Source organism: Mauremys reevesii, linkage group 10, assembly GCF_016161935.1.
Source record: "Mauremys reevesii isolate NIE-2019 linkage group 10, ASM1616193v1, whole genome shotgun sequence".
In the NCBI taxonomy this organism is placed as follows: Eukaryota; Metazoa; Chordata; order Testudines; family Geoemydidae; genus Mauremys; species Mauremys reevesii.
Genome location: NC_052632.1, coordinates 35,583,172 through 35,608,695, shown reverse-complemented (window position 1 = coordinate 35,608,695; position 25,524 = coordinate 35,583,172). Strand labels below are relative to the sequence as shown.

At 39.3% G+C, this 25,524-nt stretch overlaps 1 protein-coding gene across 5 annotated transcripts in view; it reads left to right on the top strand.

Moving 5' to 3' along the window:
- Positions 1–25,524, top strand: part of SCAPER (S-phase cyclin A associated protein in the ER) — a 354,496-nt gene that overhangs the window by 12,590 nt on the left and 316,382 nt on the right. For all 5 annotated transcript variants that reach the window (XM_039490831.1, XM_039490828.1, XM_039490827.1 and 2 more), the window contains exons 3-4: positions 10,921–11,038; positions 22,739–22,809. In XM_039490831.1, the coding sequence (XP_039346765.1) occupies positions 10,921–11,038; positions 22,739–22,809 (189 nt within the window). The remainder of the gene's footprint in view (positions 1–10,920; positions 11,039–22,738; positions 22,810–25,524) is intronic.

Below are 25,524 nucleotides of genomic sequence, written 5' to 3'. Positions count from 1 at the left end.
AGAAATGCTTAGTCCCTAACTGAAGAGAGAGTGGAAACTGCTCCTCAGATTTTCAGGGTGTGTGGCAGTGGGGGGATAGTGGGAAGATACAGTTCTTTGAGGCAGGGAAACAGCAAAAATTGTTTAGGTTATCTGTTTCTCATACTAATAGCCTTTTGTTTCTGTACATGTGATGTATCTTTTTTCTGTTTAAATATTGAAAGTTAAACAACATGCATTTAGTGATAATTAAAGTTGCATCAGGACACACCTCCATCACCCAAAACCTTAAGAATGCAAATAAGAAGTTACAGAAAAGGCCTCCAGCATTTCTTGCCACCTTTGCCATCATCTACAATGTTGTCAGTAATTCACTCTGATATTCCATAAAGCATTTCCTTTTGTCTTCAACGCATAGCAAAAACCATTATGTTCCCCCACTTCGGGGAGAAGGGATAGCTCAGTGGTTTGAGGATTGGCCTGCTAAATCCAGGGTTGTGAGTTCAGTCCTTGAGGGGGCCATTTAGCGATCTGGGGCAAAAATCTGTCAGGGACAGTACTTGGTCCTGCTGTGAAGGCAGGGGACTGGGCTCGATGACCTTTCAAGGTCCCTTCCAGTTCTATGATGTAGGTATATCTCCATATTCATCCAACTCATGCGCTTACCCAAAGCCTTAATAGTGACCTCATACTCTCTTGCACCAATAGATCTGCACATCTGACTGTTATGCAGTCCATTAATTTGGAATGTTATTCTACCTTACCGTAGCTGGGACTGTGCAGGATCCCCCTAGGGTGCAGCCTGGAACGGTGGGACCACGGTGCCCCCTTAACTCTCTCCAGTCTGGCCTGTCTCTCACAATGCCTTGCTAGTGACCAGCAGAAAGCCCCTCCAGGCACTGTGATCACTTAGCACAACAGCATGTGGAGCCCCACACCCAGCTGTACTGCATGAATGTTCGCAGAGCTACTGATGAATCACACAGAGAAAAGCACCAGCCGAATCCCACCTCAGTTTCCAGCACTGTACCCCAGGAATATACCATCTGCTGCAAGTTTCAGTGCTGTAATGTGGCAGTTGTAGACAGTGCAACAGCGCTGGGAGCTACTCCCCTCATGGGGGTGGTTTTTTTGCAGCGCTGGGAGAGAGCTGGTGCCACGATTACACAGCCACGTTAAAGCGCTGCCGTGGCAGCACTTTCACGTTGCTAGTGAAGACATGCCCTTAGTTGCTTGCAGCGTAGGTGGGGGCAGGAGAAAAGGCCAGCATATGGCCACTCTGGCTGTTTTATACCCTCAGTCCATGTGCTTGGTAAACCCAAGTCCAGGCATGTCTGGGGCATTGCTGAGTCTCCCAGCAAGGTTGAGCAATTCCCCTGGTGTGGCCTCATGCAGGTGAGTCATTACATTGTAGCTCCCTTGCTGGACAATGATCGCTGATGGGTTGATTGATACCCGGCCTGGGTGTTGGTTACTTTCCTCGCTGTTGCCTCTGGGGAGCTAATATCTGGCTGATTCCCCAGCTTTCAACATGTTTTAATGACAACCATACAACATAATTCTCATAACTTCATATGCATTAATGATATGCATATATGGATAGAGAAATGACTTTCAGCAGATCATAACCTTTCCCCTTTTATCTTACAAGGCATGCTTTATATGCAAGATCACAATCATATATAAATGAGGAATTATGAGGGTTCCGGGATGCTCCCCCCAGGTACAGAATGTCCCAGGGACCATGACTAAGTTTTACTTGACAGTGCAAGATGGATGAAATTTACTATCTCGTCCTGATTAGAGAAATGTTTTAGTACATGTATACAGAGAATGTTAATGAAGTAGGGAATCCCTGTAAAAGGGCCCTCTAATATTCACTGTCATACCTCAGTGCATATTAGTGATTTACAATGAAATAAGGAAGATAGGTTGCAAGGAAATAGCACAGACCTAATAATAACTACCTAATATGTAAAGGGTTAGCAAATTTGTAGTAGCTCCTCTTAGTTAACTGATGATTGTAACTCCAGCAGTTTTAGAAATGTTTAGAACATGAGTATTTCAATACTATATATATACTGGGGTTTGGGCCCCAGATTTTATCCATCAGCTGAAATAGTCTTCACTGTAGGGTGAATGGTTACTTCATTCTAGATGAATAGAAGGGGCTTAATGTCTTGATGTCCAGTACTGCCTTTGGACAATGATTTATAGCATAGGACACAACTTATAGCATAGGACACAGTACTTGATGTCCAGTACTGCCTTTGAACAATGATTTATAGCATAGGACACTTTCAAATTTAGACACAACAAATCCTGCGTCTTGGCAGGGGGTTAGATTAGATGATCCTTGTGGTCCCTTCTAACCCTATGATTCTGACACACTCTCCTCTTTGCTTTGTGACTGTACTCTCCTGGTTCTCCTGTTTTGCTGACTATACCTTCAGCTCTCCTTTAAGGATTTCCTATTCTCTGGCTGGTGTTCCACAAGGTTCTGTTCTTGTTTGTCTTGTCTTAGTTAGCTTGCAAGCTCTTTGGGGCATTGAACATGTGTTAGTTATGTAAAGGGCTAAACTGATGGGTAATAGTAATATAGACATCTTTTGTAGTAATTTCAGGAGTAAGCCTGTAGCTAGCTACTTGTGCAGCTTTGTCTTGGGATATCATTTGGTGGTCTCAAGACTAGGAGGATTAAAATAATCACTTGCTAACCTGAAACTTAATCTCTTAAACTGTTTATTGAGTTCATAATGATGACATTTTTTCTTTCAAGGAGGGAATTGTTTTCTTGTTCATACTTAGTCCAAATTTCACTTAACGGGGCTCCATTTTAAAAAGAGAACTTATGTTTAGAAAAAGCAGCAAAGAGTCCTATGGCACCTTATAGACTAACAGACGTATTGGAGCTTGAGCTTTTGTGGGTGAATACCCACTTCGTCGGATGCATGTGTTTAGAAAGCATCTCTAGAATATTTTTTTTTACCATTGTCTGGTTATTGACTAATTTTTTATATGTGGTTTCATATCAGAGAAGTTCTTTCAAAGTCACAGGTTATCCTATTCAGAAGAGACATAATATCTGATTGTTTTACGGCCAATAAAAGACAAGGGCATGTGTTTTTTCTGCTGTTTTCTATTTATTTTTAAAAATGTTGAAATAATAATTTTAAAGAAAACCATGCAACAACTATAGGACAGGTTTTTTGTAACATTTTTCAGAGTAAATCTGAATACTGAGATGATCGAAGGTCTGCAAGATAGCCCGCTACTTTCCTCAGTTTTGGGATTATTCACACAGGAAAGTGCACTGCTTTAACTAAAGCCATGATTTTAAACTGATTTAGTTAAATGAGTGCCAAAGGCTTTATGAACACTCGTATTTTGGCTTATTTCAGTTAGGTGAATTTGGTTAGAAATTGGTTTAATTTAAATCAAACTAAACCGCTCAAACTGAAATAAGTTTTCATATAGGGATTTGCACCAGTTTACCATACATCTAATTTTAAATCAGTGAGTTAAACTGATGCAACTTTTTGTGTTGACAAGACACATAACGTCACTTAAAGAGTAAAAAGAGAGAAGACTATCATTTTATGCAAATTTGTTATGGCCCTCAGACTCCTGATCAGTTTGTGCATTGCTTGGTTGTGCAAGCTTTGGGAATCTTTCCTTACTGCATGTTGTATTGACAGTTTATAAACCCCTATATCAGTAATGTAAGCCAGCCTCTGAGAATACTTTTAAGTGCTTCTGCAGGAGTAGAGTAAAAGGTAGGGTGGGTGGGGGGGGTCAAGCAATTAAAAAAATTAATCGCGATTAATCGCACTGTTAAACTATAATAGAATACCATTTATTTAAATATTTTTAGATGATTTCTAAATTTTCAAATATATTGATTTCAATTACAACACAGAATACAAACTGTACAGCGCTCATTTTATATTTATTTTTTATTACAAGTATTTGCCCTGTAAAAAAAAAAAAAAGAGTATTTTTCAGTTCACTTAATACAAGTACTGTAGTGCAACCTCTCTATCATGAAAGTTGAACTTACAAATGTAGAATTATGTACAAAAAAACGGCATTCAAAAATAAAACAATGTAAAATTTTGAGCCTGCAATTCCAATCACTCCTATTTTTTGTTCAGCCAATTGCTCAGACAAACAAGCTTATTTCCATTTGCGGGAGATGATACTGCCCACCTCTTATTCACAATGTCACCTGAAAGTGAGAACAGGAGTTCTCATGCCACTGTTATAGCTGGCATTGAAAGATATTTAAGTGCCAGATTTCAATTACAACACAGAATACAATATCTATGAAAATGTAGAAAAACATCCAAACTGTTTAATAAATTTCAATTGGTATTCTGTTGTTTAACAGTGTGATTAAAACTCTGATTAATTTTTTTAATCGCGATTAACTTTTTGAGTTAATTGCGTGAGTTAACTGCAATTAATTCACACCCCTAGTAAAAAGTAAAATATTATTTTGGACTTACACAAATATGGGCTGTTTTTAACATTTCCTGGCAAGTAATTAGACTAAGGATGAATTGGAACAGTTTTAACATAGGCCCCATTTTTGAGTTTATGCTCCTTGGGGTTCCTTTTGAACCAAATTAAATAACTTGTCCCTTTCATATATTAGCTTTCCTTTACAGCTCAATTCCTCTTTAGTTATACTACTTTTGTGTTAAGGACACTATGGTATACAGTAGTGCCTCCAACTAATTCTCTGTGTAGCACTAGATGGCACACTGTGACTTTGAAACAATCTACTGAGGTCTTCTGGACGACAGGAGCCTAAGTTAAAATATTGTTGGTACAAACATTCAAAATAATGTGCAGTTTCTCACACACATTTATTGCATTTCCTACTACCATGATACACATAGATAAAACAGTTTAAACTACAGTGCCTCATCTAGTAGAGTCTGCAGTCATTTTTACAAGACTTGGTTATTAAACATGATAGTGCTCATGGACTGAAATGGTGGCAAGATTGGGGCCTCAAGTTGTAAGTGTGGTGCAGGAAACATCTCGATCAGTACTATCAATGCTTAAAATATTGATTTTATTAAGGTTTTGTGGTTCATTTTCTCAACATGTACTGTAAACAGTTAACTACATGAATGGTTCTATTGACTTCAGTGGGACTGCTCACATAATTAATTTTTGTACAGAGCACTCTTTAATTAGTATGTTTTGAATTTTGTTAAATGTACTCCACAATTTGTTATAGGAGCTTCCCCCCCCCCCCCGTTTACATTTGGAAAAGTCTTATGGATGGGCCCGAGAGCAACATCACCAAACTTTTTCAGGCCAGCCCTCCTTTCCTCCCCCCTTTGTCTGTACATACCTGACTGTTACTTCCTGCATTTCAATTTGAGCTCTGCTCCTGCTGTTAACAGTAAATTCCCTCTTGCAGAGCATGAGAGAGGGACTATCCCATCAACAAAACAGTAAGACTATGCACAGTGTGCTGTCAGTTGAAGAAAATAATCTGAAAAGAGAATACTTTTTCTTTTAATTTCTTTCCGTTACAGTTATCTTCAGGTTTATTTGTAATGATAGTAGCTACAACATTTTCAGATGTAAATGCGATTTTCAAATTGACTGTGTCCCTTTAAGTGTTTATAGAAACAGGCCCTGAAATGGACATCATAATATGTACCTGTAACAGGGCACAGTGGTGCATATGCACATCCCAGTGCACCCGTGACAGCCTTTGTGCCTTTAAAACTTTGAGTTGTAGCTGCAGGTAACATGTTCCTAGTTCTGCTTTATAGAGAATCACATATAAAGCTTCCTCCCTCTTAAGCAGATAGAAGAGTCCCACCGCAGGGAAGGACCTGAGATGGTTTTCTGCATTTTTCAGGCAGAGAGGGAGACACTTGCAGGGAGCAGGAGCCAATTGTGAATAATGGCCAGTAGGCGCTACCCAAAGCGGAATGATGCATCCTTTTCCTTCCATGTTGGTGCAGACTGGACAGCTCTTAGGGAAAGGATGCGTTCTCTCCCTCCTGTCTGGCTAACACAGGGAAACCTTCTTGGAATTATTACCCAGGGTTTATTTTTGGTTTGTTTTGTTTTTTTTCCCCAGTTGATTTGATAATAAAACAAGCCCTAAGTTAAGGGTTTTAAAAAGACTCAAGGTTGGAGCTTTATATACCTTCCCTGCCTGGTGAAGCTGCCCATCAACTCATAGTACCTTAAAGAGATACTGCGAGGCTAAATTTATTACTTATAAAGTGGTTTAAGATCCTCATATAGAATATGATGTAGACATACATTATACAAACCATTTTTAAACAAAAATGACATACTGCAGGAATAAAAGTACAAATATTTGTAAGTTAAATATTTGTATATTTGTAAATAAATATTTCTTCATTTGTAAGTATAAGTTTTTAGGACTTTTCAGCTAGAGTAAAGTGACAAGATTCCTATTGATAGCTTACTGACTTGGACTCTGAATGTCATTTACTGCAGTTATTTTTTTAAAGTCATATTTTAAATATTAAGTGGTTTCAGTATAATGCAATAAAATAAAATCACAAGAAAGTGACCAATTCAGTAATAAAAACATTGTTACGATGATCCATATTTCTTAGCCCAGTTGTTTAAGTTTGTTTTGTAAGTCATTATTAGTTTTCTTTTGATTGCACTTTTGTCAACAATTATGAATGTACTGAAGTTAAGATTCTTCCTTATTTTCCCTCTTCTTACTATTGTACTGGAAGAAGTGCAGTCTCAGCAGAGGGTCCTTTTAAAGCGAGCTCTTGCACGTTATGCCTGTCTCAGAGGGCCCCAGTCTGTTGATCTGAAGTGCCATGGTATAAAGTCTGCCGCCTTAGTCAGGCTTTTTCCTGTAGAGTACCTGGTTGCATTCTGTTGTGAGGCAAGAATTTATTTAGTTGATATTAGTCAATATCTGTTAATATTTGTTTTATTGTATATACTTTCAAAAGCCTTGAACTGAGTATATTTTAAAAATCTAACCAAATTTGTTTCTCAAGTGAGTGGGAATCATCCTCCGGGATCCTTCTTATATCCTTAACTTCTCTACTGTAGTGTTGTGTAGCAGTAAGTTATCTTCTAGGGTCTTGTTTCCAGTAGGAAGAAAAGGTGTAATTTTAGCATGTAATAAGTGGTCTGGATAAACCTGAGCTCCTCTCTAGGGTTTCTTTGCCATGCTAACATGTATTTTTGGCCCAAGGTTTTGTCTACACTAGACTTTTTTTTTAACCTTGATTTAATTGATTGCCAATTAATTCAAGATAATTTATTATCACATTTCATCCTTCTCATGCCAATGTTAGTGCACAGGGCAGAAATTTGTCTATTCTATTCTATTCTATTCTTCTGTGTCTTTATCCCAGTGCATCTTAGGGCGAGGGGAGCTCAGAGCCAGGGCTCTGGGCCTCCCCCTGTACCCCAAGCCAGCCGAGACTGACTTGCTTCCAGCTGCCTGGCCCCTGCCCTCCCCGTTGCTCCTCCTCTGACCTTTGTCTCCCTCCCCTGGCCAAGAGTCACCTGGTTACATCCCCCTCCTGGGTCTCAGGTTACAAAGGGGCAGCCATAGCATCTGTGCAGGCAGCTGGAGTAGTCCCCACAAAAGTCACACACCCTTATTCTCACCACCTAGACATTGGTGCAGTGCACACACCTCATTCATGCAAAACAGTAAGGCTCACGTAGGCTCACATACAACATAAGGGAAAATCCCCACTACGTCACAGTATCACACTGCAGAAACTTGCCCTACAACAGAGAGTAGTGTAACTCCTCTTTAGTTGTTACAGTCAGTGAGACAACCTTTTTGGAGTATTCTGACAATGATTCTATGTTTTTACTAGTCGGGAGGAGGGTCTCCTTTTACCAGACTTCATTAAACAGTTCTTTCAGATTTGTTAGGGTTGTGTTATCAACTGCTTTTAGCATTCCTGCTGTGATTTGGTCATCTGCTGCTGCTTTGTTGTTTTTCAGCTCCTTGACTACAGCCTGTACTTTTGACATCTCTATTGGGCTTATGTTAATGTCAAGTTGATAAGTTTAGCGTATTTCATCAAAATCTGGTGCTGTTAGTTGTAAGCAGTTTTTCATCTTTGCCTTTGACTGATCAATTTCTTATTTTTGAAATTTTCACAAAGGATTTCAGTCATTTAGTAAATGTCTCTGTGGTTTCCTTTCATAGCAGCATTTTCAGCTTCAGCTGCTAGGTCTTCCGCATATCTCCATTTATCTTTCCTTGCATTGGTTTTCACTTTTTTGGTCTGGTTTCTTATATTCCTCCTTTGGTTTTTCCAATATTTCATTGGTCTTAGTATTCAGGAGTTTTCCTGGCAGTGCTTTCCTTACCTTGATGAGATGCCTTGTCTCTTGGCTTATCCAATTCTTGCTCTGTCTATATTGATATCCAACAGTGACTCCTGCAGCTTCAATCCCCTTCAATCCTCTGAGTGCTGCCCATTTTTCTTAAGGTTCAGTCTGTGTCTCACTTTGATCTGCCTTGGGCAGTGCTTCAAACTTGTTTCTTAATTCAAGATGGAATTTCTCACAATAGTCTTTCATTTTCATCTTTGTACTGTTGATTTTATTTGCTACTTTCTGGTTAAAAGGTGATCTTTCTTAACGTTATTTTCAGTGTAGCAACGCAGAGATTGTGGTCACTGCTAATATTTGCAGCTTGATATGCCCTTGCAATCTTGGACAGATGACTTGAATCTTCAGTTGATGTACACATGGTCAATCTATTTTGTTTTTTGTTTTGTTTTACCGTCTGGTGAATTCCATCTTTCTTTGTGTGTGTCTTTGTGAGGGAACAGGGTGCTTGCAAGAACTAGATTGGATACCAGTCACAGTTCAATGAGTCTCTTGCCATTTTGGTTGATGATTACCAATCCATACTTCCCTGTCCACCAGGGCTGATTTGATTTAAATCACTAGTCAGGAAGACTCAATTTAATCATGGATTTCTACATAAAAGTGCATTCTTGTTGGTTGTTATAACTTTAATACATATTCTTGACAACTCAGAGATAGATGAGACCCAAACTGGGTCTCTTTTAGGGCCTGCTGCCATTATAGGTTTTCCCTTCAAGTGAGAGAATGGTATGGTAGATCTCAAATCAGTGAAGGCTACACCCAGAAAGACCTCAAGACTTCTGGAATATACTACTCAAACAGTTTCACTTTTGTTTCTACTGCCTGTCCCACCCATCTCACATTTATCTCCAGATTTCTTCTTCTTGTCCAGATCTATTCTGCCCCCAACAATCTTCTATTCATTGAACTTTTTGAAACTTTGCACTTTTAGAGAGAGATAAGGAATTGACTCTGTGTACACAAATTTGCAGAGGGACAGTAGGGTTGAGGTGTGTTATTTCTCACCTCTATATATTATTTATTTATTTAAAAACAGTTTTGCTGTTAACAAGCATGTTATCTCTGGAGAGACAAATCCACAGTTTGGGAACTGAAAAACTAAGCATCTCTGATGGTATCTTCTAGACTTAGTAGTGAGTCCCATTGGGTAGATAGAAAGATTAAGCTAAATAATCTATACAGAAGCCCCTGGAACCCCATAAAATTGGGTCCCTAATCCATGAACTACTGGAACTTATTTACAAAACTTTTTTTAAACATTGCATGAATATATTGTCTCATACTATAGAATTAGAACTTATAATTCCTATTCCATGATGAGATATCTTTGAGCTATAATATATCTTAATTAAAACTATCTTTAGATAGGTTTTTTCCTCAAAAAGCATTTTATCAAAAAAAATCTGATTTAAATTAAAAAAAAATTTGATTTTTATCCATCCTGCTGTCCACTCTTTCCATATCCTAAGTGTTAAAGGTCGCCCATCACAAGAAGTAAATCATGTTTTGATATTCTGTCAATCATACTCTGGAGGCAATAGAAGAATTCCTCTTTGTTCTTGAAGCTGTTTTCCTCTGGCAGAGCATAGCACTCTCTGATTGACACTTTTGGTCCAATCTGGTTTAGAATCTGGCATATATGATGTGTTGGTTGATGTATGCCCAGTTGATGATGTATGCCCAGTCTGTCCTAATGAATGCTACTCCCACTCAGTGTTTGTTATCACAATGACTTGAACAGATGAAAATTTTCTTTTCATGCTAGAAGTGCTTCTTGTCCACACCTGGTCAATCTGCTCTTACTGATGTCCAGGATTTTGAGTACATAGTTTTCCTCATGATTTGCGAGATTATTGATGTTTGAAACATTGTTCTCGCATTCCAGTAACCAACTTTGAAGTGTTTTCTTGCTGCCATCATCAGCTTTTGTGGGGTCCTGGCTTTCTCCAGAACCCTTTATGAAACATGAGGCATTGGCAGCCATCTGTAATGGAGTGGTAGCTTGGTTCCATTTCTATAACCAGTGAGGTGGTTTTTGTTTGTTTTTTATGGGGCTAGATGTTTGTCTTGTGCTCAGTCCTTCCGATTTTATCCAGGTTTAGGAGCAGCAGCCACATCAAGGTGCAGCAGGTGTGGTTAACACAAGGTGAACACACTCATAAAGGTATAAACACTTCTCCAATGCTGGCAATCAATTTAATCAGGGTTAAAAAAAAGTCAGTTGTAGACAAACTCCAGCTGAGGGCTAGACACTAGTTCTCATTCTGATTAAACATTCTGCTAGAAAACACTGTAAGAGCTATGACACATGCCTCTTCTCTGTGAAAATGAATGAGTATATCCATGCCACCCACACAGTTTCGAATAGGTGGTGAAAATACAATACCCATCTCACAGACTTTTACAAATAGTTAATATTTATACTTATGTGAGGATTGTCAACTGCAAGCCCCTTTTTGGATGTTTTAGCATTAATGCTTTGAGATAATTAATATATTAGCTTGAAATAGAATGATGCATTTTTCCTGTATTTCACATTTTCAGGCTTCTTTCCAGCGCTCTAATAGTCATGACAAAGTGAGGAAAATTGTTGCAGAAGAGGGTCGTACAGCAAGAAACCTTATTGCTTGGAGTGTCCCACTGGAAAGCAAAGAGGACGATAGTAAGTATTGAACTTCCTGCCCCACCCAAAAAAAAAAAGTTTGAAGTAAAAATGTTTATACCTAAAAATTTTATCTTAAATTTGATAACTGCTTAAAACATAGATATCAATATTTTAAAATAATTTCTTCAGTACGCTTCCTGTTTAATTCAAATATAATTTTGTAAAATGTATACAAAAATTTGATAAAGATGAAATAAAAGGTATCTTTACTGTTTTGTCCCCTTTTGTTGACTGTAACGAGAGTGGTTACAGTCAGCCTCCTGTGTGCCCCTTGTGAACTGGGTTTACGCTACAGGAAGTCTGCCTCAGTTTCCCCTCTTGGACTGTTCAATTACAGTTCAGGCTTTTTGTTGGTCAAAAATACCTTCTTTTGGGACTTGGTTTATTAATATAAAATAATCTGTAAATAAAACTCAAAACCCCCAAACAAAGTCCATTGATAGGTCCACACAGCCCAAGGTTTTTCTTCCTCCTTCCAGGATGTATGTGTGTGTGTGGGGGGGGGAAGCACATGAGAAGGGAAAGTGCAAGAGCAAGGCATAATCCCATTGCTTTAGGGTACAAACCCTGGAGGTAGAGTATGTGGTGGGAACGGGTAAAAACTTATTCAGATATCCCATCCTGGAAGTGCTGACAGCACAGAGTGGGAGACAGGAAACATCAGCAACTTCTGAAGTGCTGTAGGAACTTCGGCACTGGGATATTCAGGGTCCTTACTTGAACACTGTTGTTGAACTCTGGCAAACAAGGAGGATGGCTATATCCTTTGTGTTTATCAACTATAAAACAAAATGAACATGGATTAAAATTGCCCGGTTTTTCAAAGGACGTTAAGACTCTACAGTTTCAGCCTCTGACCTTTTTACTGCAGCCTTATCCCAACTATCCTGCCTCACTGGCGTTCCTGTCTGAAGCGTATAAGCACAGTCTGCAAAGCTTTTATATAGCACAGTGGTTCCCAAACTGGGGTTCATGAAATGTTACACGGAGTTCTCGGGGAAAAAATTCCCTAATGGCAGACAGAGCTGTCCCTAGGGACCCCGGGCAGCCTAGGGCCAGCAGCCCGGAGCCCCTGGACTTCCAAGAGCTAAGCAGATCAAAGCAAGCATATCTGTCACACTGAGGAGATTTAAACGTCAAGACTCCTTCTAAGAAATGGAAAGGGAGATGGATATTTTTTGCTGTTTTTAAAATTAAGTAGGCAGCTCGTATTGTTTTTAAAATTATTATGAAGAACAAGTTTAAGCTTTGTTGTAACGTGCATTGTTTGCCTGGACTCTCAAGACCTGAATGCTTGTATAGGAGGAACTCTTTGAGATGGCTTCTTAAATACCTTCATTCTTCCACATCTGATACTCCTTGATGAAACATAGGAGCCTTGATTTATAACAGGCTTATTTAAAGTGATACAAGCAATGAAAGTGAGATCTTGCAGTTTTCATAATGTAATAAAAATACTATAATGATATATAATAATTAATAGTAAATAGTATGGAATAAGCATGTCATAAAACCAAATTTTATATTACCAAGATCACTGCTTTTATAATTTATACTCAGGTAAATGAGAAAATCCCTGGAAATACTCATTTTTAGGAGAGGGTTCGCGAGACTTGACGTTTTAGTGAAAGGGGTTCACAGGTTATTAAAGTTTGGGAACAACTGATATAGCAGAATTATCAATACGGCATCTGTTTTTGCTTACTGGTTACTGCTGACATGTGAGTCCTTAAATTAGCTATATGTAGTAAGACAAGGCAGAACAATGGCTAGTTGTTAAGAAGTGGCTGTCAGATTTATTCTCTCTCTCTCTCAAGCTCGAGAAAAGGGACAACTGCTATTTACCTATCAGGTACAATACTCTGAACTTCTATGAGAAGGAAAAGAAGAAAGAAAGGAAATAAATTAAGGCTTTCTCTTTTCATTGGGAGACTCTAGCCTTCTATCTCAGTATTCGCTTCAGCGACACTCCTTCACTCTGTTTACCCATTAAACAGGGAAATTAGAGAGGTGTCCTTTCTGTTCTGGGTAAGGGTTGTAAAAACATGGGGCTGTACCAGTTGAGAAGAAAGAGTTTTACATGATTTTACTCCATCTATATCACACCTACAAAGAAAGTAAGAGAATTTCAAGTGTAAAGAAGGGAAAGGAGACTCTCCCTGTGGTCTGAATGAGGGACAAGAATGGAGCTTTCACTCTCGTTCTTCAGGAGCTCAAATATTTAACAAAATAAAAACAAGGGGATGACCAGAAACCCTTTTGTTCCCAATACTGTTCCCTGAAAGACCCCCTTCCCCAGGCCCCAGGTGATTAAATGGGAAAAAAATTAGAGAACATGTCATAGCTCAAACACTGGGGACTCTGCCTAGTTTTAGAGTAAGTTACTATAAACTATTTGCTTTCTCTGTGCACAGCAATGAGTTGCAAATAATTCTTGCTAAGAAGGAACATGTATTTTCAGAGTCTTACAGTGTGAACACATTCACAAGAATGGGATGTTGCCACTGTTCAAGTGGAAGAACGTTTATGTCTAAACCATAAATATTAAATGGAAAAATCTGTTAACAGTAAATTGGAGACAGCAGAGCCATCAGAACAAGGAAATGTATTGACTGCATTGTTAACTTGCCTCGTTGTGCTCAAGTACAACAGTCTCTCTTTAGCTAGGTGATTATTTGGCACTTATCACCATAGTATCTAAGACAACTTTGTTGCTACTATTTTTTTTTAAAATTAAACATAGATGCATAATTTTATCTGCATAAGTCTCATTATGTTGTTGGGGGTCTGTACTCTGGTGTCTCAGAATTAAAATGTTAATTAATGAGAGGCTCTTCCTTTTGAATATGCACCTTAGAATGGGATACAAAACCTTTTCTGTAAGTGCCATTGTGAGCAAAGTTGATCTGTATATATGAATGTGAAAGCATTTTGAAAAATTACAAATATAAGAACTCCAGTGTATATACAAACTGTCACTTTAAAAAAAAAACTTCTAACAAACTTTGTCCATGTCAGAATAATAATATTTAACAATTATATGGTGTTTATCATTAGTGAACATCAAAGCATTTTCAAAATTTTAGATTCAAGATTTTCCATAAACTGTTCTGCCTTTAAAAGGACACCATCAACTTAAGGATCACAGTTCTTCCTGAATTGTTTTTAACCTACTACTGTTACAGAAATGGAGGAGAGAAAAACATTTGGTAAATTAGGAAAGTGTTGTAAAACTGCAGAAATTGACAGAAGGATTCAGGTGCAGTATCTGAAGCTTCTTTAAATTGGCTAGGTTTCAGGTGGATAATTTCTATTTAATTTTCCCTGAATATGAAAATGAACGTAGGCCATCACCACTCAGAATCAGTGTTAAAATGTCCAAACAGACACAATGTGGAGACATTGAATTTTCAGTGGTGCCCTTGGAGTACCATTTCACAGCTGTACTTTTCCAGCTATGATCTTAATACAGTATAATTAGTTTGAAAGAATTGTTGGTTTGTTGGATGTGAATATTAATTCTGCTTTTGAATTATACCTTAGTGGTGTGCAAGATCAGTGCAGACTGTTGTCTTCCCTGGAGACTGAAAGCTTATACTTACAGCATCTGGGTACTCCTTTTTTTCCTAAACCTGTATTTTGGAAGATCCAACATTTTAAAATGTCTTCATCTTAAAATACTAGTATTTTTGAATATTTTTTGTGTGATAAATACTGTTGTACCTAAACTAGTGTAAAACTGAGTAGAAGTGTTGCCATTAATTGTGGAGCCAGATCCTTAGCATATGTTCTCGCTGGCAAGGCTAAGTGTCAACACCAAAGTGAATACATAAAATGGGATGATTTTTTGGGGGGCGGGGTGTGAGTTTTTGGTAGCAGAAAAACCTCAAATAAAAAGGGGGAATCATAGAAACGCAGGGCTGGAAGGGTCCTTGAGAGCACTGAAGAAGGACCAAGTAAACCTAGACCATCCCTGACAGGTATTTATCTATCCTAGTCTTAAAAACCACCTGTGATGGGGATTCCACAAATGTCCTTGGAAGCCTATTCCAGGATTTAACTACCCTTATAATTAGAAAGTTTTTCCTATCTAACCTAAAACTCCCTTGCTGCAGATTACACCCATTATTTCTTGTCCTACCTTCAGTGGGCAGTCTTCTTTCTCAAGACTAAACATGCCCCATTTTTTTTAACCTTTCCTCATTAACCTTTTATTATTTTCGTTGCTCTCCTCTGGACTCTCCAATTTTTCACCATCTTTCCAAAAGTGTGGTGCCCAGAATTGGACAGAGTACTCAAGCTGAGGACTCATCAGTGCCAAGTAGAGCAGAACAGTTTCCTCCCCATCTTTTACATATAACACTCTTGTTAATACACCCCAGAATATTAGCCTTTTTCTCAACTGCATCATATTGTTGACTCTCATTCAATTTGTGAGCCATTAATAACCTCCCGATCCTTTTCTGTGTTGTATTTGTTGCCTGTTTAATATAATTATTGTGTTGAATATATTTTTGTGTGTTGTGTTATTTCTTGGAAGTCTCCAACTATCTGGAAAGTAGGTGGGGATTACTCTGTAGTTAGAATTTTCCTCCCAAACTGCCCTGGTGACCCTGCCAGGAAGGATTGAGGTGGGTGGAGGCACTGCCAAATAATTTCATAGCAAAAAAAAAAAAGATTCACCCTGCTGAGTGGGTGGCGGGATCCAAAAGAACCCAGACCTGTCCATCAAAACCTGTAAGCAGATTGCCATTAAAGGAGGTAACCAGGTGGAGAGGGGCGCTACCACCAACCAGTTATTTCCCATTTTGTCGTTGTGCATTTGATTTTTTCCTTCCTAAGTGAAGTACTTTGCACTTATCTTTATTGAATTTCATCCTGTTGATTTCACCCCAATTCTCCAATTTGTCATGGTTGTTTTGAATGCTAATCTGTCCTCCAAAGCACTTGCAACCACTCCCAGCTTGGTGTAATCCATAGATTTTTATAAGCATACTCTCCATTCTGTTATCCAAGTCATTAATGAAGATATTGAATTGTACTGGATCCAGGAGTGACCACTGCGGAGCCCACTAGATATGCTCTCCCAGTTCAACAGCAAACCATTGGTAACTAATCTTTGAGTACAGTCTTTCAATCATTTGTGCGATCACTTTATAGTAATTTCTTCTAGGCCCTAGTTTTCATATGAAAATGTGTGGGATAGAGTGCAAAGCCTTACTAAAATCATATTATGCCACTTTTACTGCTTCTGCCAGTCCACTAGGCCAGTAATCAGAACAATACAGTCGAACCCATTTATCTCGACCTCGGTTAACTTGCCAATCTTATTAAGTCGACGTTTTAGTAGTGGAACCGCCAAACTCCCTCTTTGTCTTATCGGTTTCTCATCGGTTATGTGGATTCTTTAATCTCGCCGAACCCTAATATCTCGAGCACAGAAGAGCTTTTGCCACTAACCGAGGTCGAGATAAATGGGTTCGACTGTAACTCCGGTGGCGGCCCTGCCCAGCTCCTGCCGCATCCCTCCCCGGCCACGCGATTCCTGCCCTAGCCCCGGCTCCCCAGCCCCGCGGTTCCCCAGCCGCCCGGCTCCCCGCGTCCCCGACCCACCGTGTCCCCAGCCGCCCGCTCCCGGCTCCCCAGCGGTTCCCGCGTACCGCCCGCCCCGCCCGCCGGCCCCGCCGCCGCCCGGTTCGCCGCCGCCCGGCCCGCTTTGCGGTCTCCCGCTTCGCTGCCCGCCCGGCCCGCCGCCCGCCCGCCGCCCGGCCCGCCCCGCCGCCCGCCCGCCCGTCCCGCCCGCTGCCCGCCGCCGCCCGCCCGCCGCCCGCCCGGCCCCCGCCCGGTCCCGCCGCCCGCCCGCCCGCTACCCGGTCCCGCCGCCGCCGCCCGCCCGCCCGCCCGGCCCGCTTACCCGGTCCCGCTTCGCCTGCCGCCCGGCCCCACTTACCCGGTCCCGCTTCGCCTGCCGCCCGGCCCGCTTACCGGGTCCCGCTTCTTTGGCTGCCCGGCTCCGGGTCCCCGTCCACGGCCGCCCCGCCCGCTTCCCCGTCCCGCTTCGCCGGATCCAGCCACGTGCAGGCACCGCGGTAAGGGGGCAGGGAGGGGGTGTTGGAGAGAGGGCAGGGGAGTTCAGGGGTGGGGGGGTGGATAGGGGTTTATCTCGATCATCGGTTATCTCGACTATTTTTGGCAAACCCCTAGGCCGGCGACATAACAGGGTTCAACTGTAGTAGCTTTCAGAATGCTCAGATAACTTGTTTTCCAATCACTCTGATTGTTTATTTGATACCTGCAGTCATCCTATATTTGTCAATTTGTGTTTGTGGCAAATCTCATTCCTGCTGAAGTAGTACAACAGATACAAGTCATTGTTTATCATCTCTAATCTCAACATGTTCTAAACAGGGAAAAATAGGTTCTTTGGCATGTTTAATTATGTCTAAATATATATTAGATTTAGAAATGTAGAACTAGATTTTCAACTGGAAAATTTAAAGTTTTTTTTTTAATTACTTTGGTATGAGAAAACAATTAACTTTACATGCACATTCTGAATAACATAACTATATGGATAATTAACAGGAGCAATTTTTCATTGTTGCTTCATTTACCACTGTTATCCCAAAACGCATCTGTTTAGTCCCCAATCTTGCAAACTCACTTGTTCATGCTTAATTTTAAGTGTGTGAGTAGGTCCATTGATTTCACTGGGGCTACTCATATGCTTAAAGTAAAATACTTTCCTGAGTGTTTGCAAGATCAGGGTCTTAAATCACTTATAATTCAGAATTACAGCTTTGAAGAAGGTAGTAATGTGAACAACTATTTTATGATGCTGAAAGAGGAACATAAAATATATTTAGCAATTATATACTTGAGGCAGTTGTGGTAGGGTGGGAAGCTTCTCTTTAAACAGAATTACTGTCTTTAGTTCTGGATTACTTGTAATATTCTCTTAGAAACATTCAACATGCTCTTAGATGCTTGTAGAAGATCTTAACAGTTCGCTGACAGAGATGCCTAGAGAATGAATATTAGTGTGAAACTCCAGCCTCTGTTAAATTCAGATGTGATTTTTAAATGGTGTTTGTCACACATACTTGGACATTACAGGAGAAGTTAACACCCAGATAGTCATGCCACAACCTGTCATTTCCTGGTTCTTATGGCCCTGCTGGCTCTATTTTAACATTTAACAGGTTATACAAATGTAATTTCTTTCATAAAGACAGTGGGCCAAATTCTCATTTATGATCTGACCTCTTTGCACTGCTCAGACAAACTAAAGTGACCAGAATCTGGTCATAGCAGTGAACAGATAATTCCCCTTGTGGAAGGGAACTCAGCTGGTGTAAAGGGTGGGAGAGCCAGCTTCTGTGCCCCTGCCTCCTCCCTTGGCAAAAGGGTATGTATGTTGTGGCCGAGTTTAGCTCCATTAGGAAGGAATTGTTAAAGGTATTTTTCTGATATTCTAGCCTTTCCAGAATTAATACTGGATTTGTCAACTGTATGTGGAATAAGAATGGTATCTAGACTCCCTCATTAGGACTGTGATTGTTAATGCATATTGGGCCTGGGTAACCCTGGCCCAATTAAACAAATTATGGCAGTTCAGCATACAGAAATCCAGGAATGATATACTTTTTAATTACTTAATGTACCTGTCAGAAAACTTGAGGCACATAGGCAAACAATCTACAAAGATTGTATTGCAAAATCAAAGTTGATACCATATCAATAATACTTAGAACACTTCCCATGGGAGACCTTTTTCACTAAACCCAAAATAAAAATGTCAAAATATCTTTGTAAATTTAAGAAACGTGTGACATGCCAAAGTAACCACATAATCTTGTATTTGTAACTGTTCTCTTCCCCTTATTCCCTTTTTGTTTGAAGTCATTTGATCGCCACAGAAGGTTCTGGCCAGGCAGAGCATATTGCAGTATTGGGGCTTCAGACTGTAAGCACTTCAGCATAGGGAATATATTTTATTTGGTGCGGAGGTGTCCAGCACATCTTGGGCACTTGGAAAATAATAACCTACACTTTTAGAAAAAGCTTGATAGAATGAATAGGCTTTGCAGTATGTGATGGAGATCAACAAATTTTGGCTCTGTTGGACCAAAGGAAGAAGTGCATGCTGGAGTTGAGGACTCGTGACTGAAAATGCCTGGTTGACCATTCAAAAGTAGTTGAGAGTCCAATAAGATTACAAACTTTAATAATAAAATGAGAGTGTACACCCACATTTAGAGGGCCAAAAATAATCTCTCTCTCCCCACTGGTTCCTTCCTTCAGACAAGCAGCATTGCCTTTGTTGTTTTATTTGAAAGGAGCTCCAGGCAGCCACTTCTTATCCAAATGCCAGAGACTGGCTAAGATGAACAACTGCACCATCTGGGGCCAGTGAAAAAGAAATAATAGAGCTGAGTGGTGTCAGCATAGTGTAATAGCACTACAAGCCAGACTTTCTCACTATCTTCTCTAGATATCTTGCGTACACATGGAAGAGGATGGGTGACAGAATAGAACTCTGTGGGACACCACATGAGAACCTTGGAGAAAAATGAGCAGTTACCTAGCCCTACCCTTGGAGTGTACTCAGAGAGGAAATAAAAGAGCTGCTCAAGTGTGTTTCTTTCCATCCCTGCCAGGGTTCACTGACAACACCTCAACAGTGTCAAAGGCAACGATAGATGTAAAAGAAACAATGGATACTCAATCCTTGTCCACCACTCTGATGATTTTTGAGACAAGTGTGGTCTGTATAGTGATGCTGCCTAGTACCAGATTGAAAGATGTCAGAGAAATCTGACTCCAGCTGTTCCCAGAGTTGCATTCCTTTCTCAGTAAAGTTCCCCAGGAAAAGATGTGAGACAATGATAATTGCTGAGATTGTCAGTGTAAAAGATGCCTTCTTGGGTATAGTTTAACAATTGTTTGTTTTAGAGATACTGGCACTTTGCCCTTCTGATGAGATGTACAATCTCTCTACATAATAACCCAACCTCTCCTCACTAGATTTACCTGTCAAAGATGAAATGGACCTAAGTTATAAGTTATATCTGAAACTTCCTGAGTACCCAGAACTTCACTAATTCACTTATATTACAATGGCTAGTTAACAACTCACGAGGTGGTGATCGTTGGTCCCTACTGTTCTAATCTAAAATTGAATAAGTACATCGTAAGCAAAAGGCTTAATACTTGATTACCATCTCATGACCAATCTAATATTTTACAGTTACAGACTAGTCGGCCTCACAAGTACAAAGTCTTGAATAACACTTATCATGGTGGCACTGCTCATGAATACAGAAAGGAAATTATTGTACATTAGCCATAAAAATATTTGTTGAATAAAAAAGGGGAATGAAGCAAGAAAGCATGGCTGATGATAAAAGACAAACTTGTTTGTCCTATACACGGAAGAAAGTGTTTAAAAATCCTTCAAAAAATACCTGTCTTAAATTGCCAAAATCCAGTGTTGACATAAGTGTTGTGCTTTTTATGTACTTGCCTTGCATATTCAGTCTGCCTGGAAATTGCTTTAATCTGCACCTGACTTGTTCAAACGTTTCCCAGATTTTACTCATAAATCACGTTTTTTGTGCCTTCTAAAGAGATAACTACTTCTTTTTTTTATCCTTCATCCGTTTTAGTATTGGCATATCTATTTTGATATGCTTGAAAATGGACTAATGGTGCAAGTTTTCTGTGCCATTTACACACACACACACAAAATTCTGCCTTCTGGGAATGTAAACAGTTTCAGATGAGAGCCCTCAGTTGTGGTAATATTTTAATCTTTCGAATCCTGGCATACATCTCATCTGGAATTTGAGGTTTTCAATGAATAGGGAGTGTAATATGTATTCTGTGGACAATCTCTTATTTGCTAACACACAGCATCTCATTTTTATTTCTGAAACCTGCTCACGTTGAGTTCAGAATCTTTAATTTATTTGTGCTTGTAACTTTGGTTTATTCAATGTTTTTAAGAAGAATTCTAAAACAGGTAATGTAGATTTTGTCTAAAAATGAAAGGCCTGGTTCACTAGTATGCTTCACCACCGCAAAATAGCCATAAACCTGGTTTAACTGATTCAGCCAGTTGCATTACATCACCAGAACAATGTAAAACAGCTGACCCTGCCAGTGAATTTGGCCCCAAAATATCTGTTAAAACTCAGTGTGTCAGTTCTAAAATTCAAGAGTGGTTTCCAGCTTTGTATAGCAAGGACCTATATTGGGTCGGCAACCTTTCAGAAGTGGTGTGCCGAGTCTTCATTTATTCACTCTGATTTAAGATTTCGCATGCCAGTAATACATTTTAATGTTTTTAGAAGGTCTCTTTCTAGAAGTCTATAATATATAACTAAACTATTGTTGTATGTAAATTAAATAAGGTTTTTAAAATGTTTAAGAAACTTCATTTAAAATTAAATTTAAAATGCAGAGCCCCCCGGACTGGTGGCTAGGACCCGGGTAGTGTGAGTGCCACTGAAAATCAGCTCATGTGCCACCTTCAGCACGCGTGCCATAAATTGCCTACCCCGACCTATATTAAGTCCACTCAGTTTTTTAGTTGCTTTTATTTCATTATATAATCTGATCAATTCAGTAAGATGTGTGAATCTTTCCTCTAAACATATACCTGTTGTCAGAAAGTACATTTACCATAATTAGCATTTTGTCTCAATTGCTTACACTTTGAAAATAGGACCCTGTAACTTTTACATTTTATATAGTTTTGTAAGGTAAAACATCAAATCAGAGGAGTAAATCAAGAAAAAAATAACATAAAAGAAATAGCTTATGAAATTAGATCTATCTTTGAGCAAACCCCTTTTTAAATCCAAACCCCTTTTAAAATCCATTTCTTATGAAAACATTCCAAGAAAGGAAATTTCTTACCTGCTAATTGTAGATCTGAGAATATTGTGTTAAAGTAGATGTACTACATGCTTATTCTGAGGAATTATATTTCATTTTTTTTATTCATTCTATTGTAGTTTATAAGACTTACTGCCAGATCATTCAGCTGGGAGCCTCTCAAAAAAACATAAAAATGGTGCCCTCATAAGAGCGCTGTTTCTTCCTGTCTCCACCTGTTGGAAGGGGCATGTAAGCCAACTGTCCAGGCTGTATGAAGAGTTCTTCAGGAAAAATAGTTAATGGCTAAACTTTTCCATTTCTGTTTTCCCAACCAATATCCCTTATTTCAATCCTGTAATAAAAATTCGATTAAAATAAGCAGTGGATAAAGACTAATAACACCAATATTTGTTGACTTTACCTGCAAACTCTAACCATATTTGAGCTGTATATAAAAGTGGTGTATTTAACTTCTAGATGATAATGACCTGGTTTTCAGAAGTGCTTAGCACCTTTGGAAAGCAGTCCATCCTTGTGTAGAAAAATCTCTAATTTTTCTGTTGCGTGCTTATATTTGCCAACTTTTAAATTGTATCTTCAGTTCTTTCCTTCAGTTAGAACCGATGGAAATAAGTATCAAATTCAGTACATACAATTTTGCAAATTGGTTTAATTCATTAATTGTTCCCCTCATCTATCTTATGAGTGTAGTACACTGTTGTTAGCACACTACAAGCTTGGCTGCTTAAATATTAGAATAATATATCTTCCTAAAATAGTTATTGCTGATTAAAATAATTGTTTTCTTTACAGGTAAGTCTAAATGGCAAGTAGGTGGAAAATCTAAGAGAGTGACTCATGGAACACACAAACCTACAAAACAGGTATATATGTTGAACTTTTCAGTTTTGTTTTAATTTCAGTTACAGCATATAAATGTCATGAAATAGAACTAATACACCATTTACTCAATAATGTGTGCGCATACATGCATGCATGTGTGTATATAAATAATATTACACACACTCGACTTTTCTTAAAAGAACATTATTAATGTTGCAAAGTTAAGTAAACAGAAGTTGGAAAATGCCACAATGAAGGTTGTCTATGCAACCTTAACTTGGCTCCCATATGCATTATGAAACAGTCTTTAATTCTTCTTCGAGTGATGTCACTATGTATATTCTACATGTGGGTATGCATGTACGCCATGCACCAAAGTCCGGAAGTTCTTCAAAGCAGCATCCATTGGCCTGAACATATGCAGTAGCTCTCCTCGTGCTCCCGACCAAGAGTATAAGAGGTGGTGTAGGTTGACGCCTCTCCAGTTTCTTCTTACCACCGTGTGGCCTGAGTTGGAATCATGTCCCCCTTCACTTTGTTTCATAACCTATATAGAAAACATTTGTCAATAGTTATATTATTAGATATGTATTTAGCAGTTAAAAAGTCTATTGAATAGTATAGAATATTTCTTTCTCCCCGGTTTCAGATTGGTAGCCGTGTTAGTCTGGATCAGCAAAAATAACGAGAAGTCCTTGTGGCACCTTGGAGACTAACAAATTTATTTGGGCATAAGCTTTCATGGGCTAAAACCCACTTCATCGGATGCATGGAGTGAAAAATACAGTAAGGAGTATATATAAACAGCACATGAAAAAATGGGATTTGCCTTACCAAGTGGGGGGTCGGTGCTAACAAGGCCAATTCAGTTAAGGTGGAAGTGGCCTATTCTCAACAGTTGACAAGAAGGGGTGAATATCAAGAGAAGGAAAATTACTTTTGTTGTGCTAACGAGGCCAATGCAATCAAGGTGGACGTCAGCCATTTCCAACAGTTGATAAGAAGGTGTGAGTATCAGCAGTCTGAATACCAACACTGAATACAGAAAGACGGTATTTTGTTCCTGTGAAAGGGGCTGAATTCTTATTCTCGTCCTGCACCCAACTCTCTGGTGGAACAGGTGACTGTTGAAAGGGCTAGGTCTCACTAACTTTACATATAATCTTGAGGCATACCTATGATTGACCAGTAAGTTACTAGTTTTCAGTGATACCTCAATAGGCATATTTTATACAAAGATTAGCAGATAAAGGCTCTAAGAGATTGGCCCTCCTGGGGAAAAATGTCTCCTCCTCCACAGACCTGCAATTTTCTGTCACTGACTGCCAAGTGTTGTTAGCAAAATACAATTTTAATACCTGTTCTAGGCTTGCAGTCTTCACAGACAGGCTTTCCACAGAGGATGGTCCAATTTCAATCTCTTTTAGATGAGGGAAAGCTAGTGGCAAAGGTAGCTCTTCAGGCTGCAGTGGATGTGGCAGAGACAGCTTCTAGAAGTTTGGCTAATCATGAGGAGTGACTCCTGGCTGCAATCGTCAGGATTTCCTGGGGAGGTCTAAAACACCATCCAGTACCTTGCTTTTAACAGGTTGAATCTCTTTAATGAGAAAATGGACGAATCCCTGCACTCACTGAAAAATATGCACCTTTTTACCAGCGCAGCGCCGAGCCACCGTGCAAACGTCAGAAGATTCAGAGGTCTTGCTTCTCGGCCCCCCTCTATTGCCATACCTTCTACTCACTGTCAACCACCATCCAAGAGACACTTTTGAAATGTGTTATAACTTATAGGCATTCATAAAAGATCTTATATGATACACTAATATTGTATTCAATTAGTTGCTTCAATTGCTTATCACTAGAGGTTCAGCCCTCTGTCTTTATAGAGCTGTAAACCTTTTAAATGGATTGTTTGAAAGGTTACCCCTCAAAGTAAAATTTATTCAAGCAGTGAGGAAGGTGGCATGGAGTCTGCTGATGGAAGAAGCTTCATACTCTTTTTTTTCCCCTCCCAATTGTGTTTGCTAGAATGCAAATTGCTGTGTTACTGCTAACTTCGCCCCCCCCAACCCTCTTGTTCAGATGAACCTGTTTACTGCTTATATGTAAATTGGGATAAACATACTCCCTGGTTCAGGATAAACCTGTTTAACAACTTTTGCCTAGGCAGGGCTGTCTGCTTTTGAACATGTGCTAATAACATCATATAGGTGGAATTCATAACTTTACATATAATGTTGAGTCATACATATGATTGACCAGTAAGTTATTAGTTTTCAGTGATACCTCACTGGGCTTATTTTGTACAAAGAATATTACAGTAGTTTGTAGGGTATGAGTAAGGGGGTGCTTTGAGTCACATGGCACCTCCGTGCCAAATTTCAAACCCCTGCTCCAATTCATGGAGGACCTAGAACTTTTCAAAGAAAAGGTCACTGGAATTTTTTAATGTGAGGAGAACAATGCATTTTTCCCTAGCTTCATATACTCTGAAATGGCTAAATCGATCTGGCTGAAAATTTCCCCCGAAAGTTCAGTCCGTGATAGACACTTGGCAGTCCAAACAGTTAGTTATAAGCAAAAACAGGATTTTACAATGGAAAGTGTCAGGCAACATAAATAATAGGCGGTGCTACTAGCTTTGCCTTTGATATTGAACTAACTATATAACAATGTTATATTAACAAAGCAATACATTTCGGCTTCTCATCATTTTTGATCTTTTTTAACTGTTCCTCTTCTTCGATATAACAGTT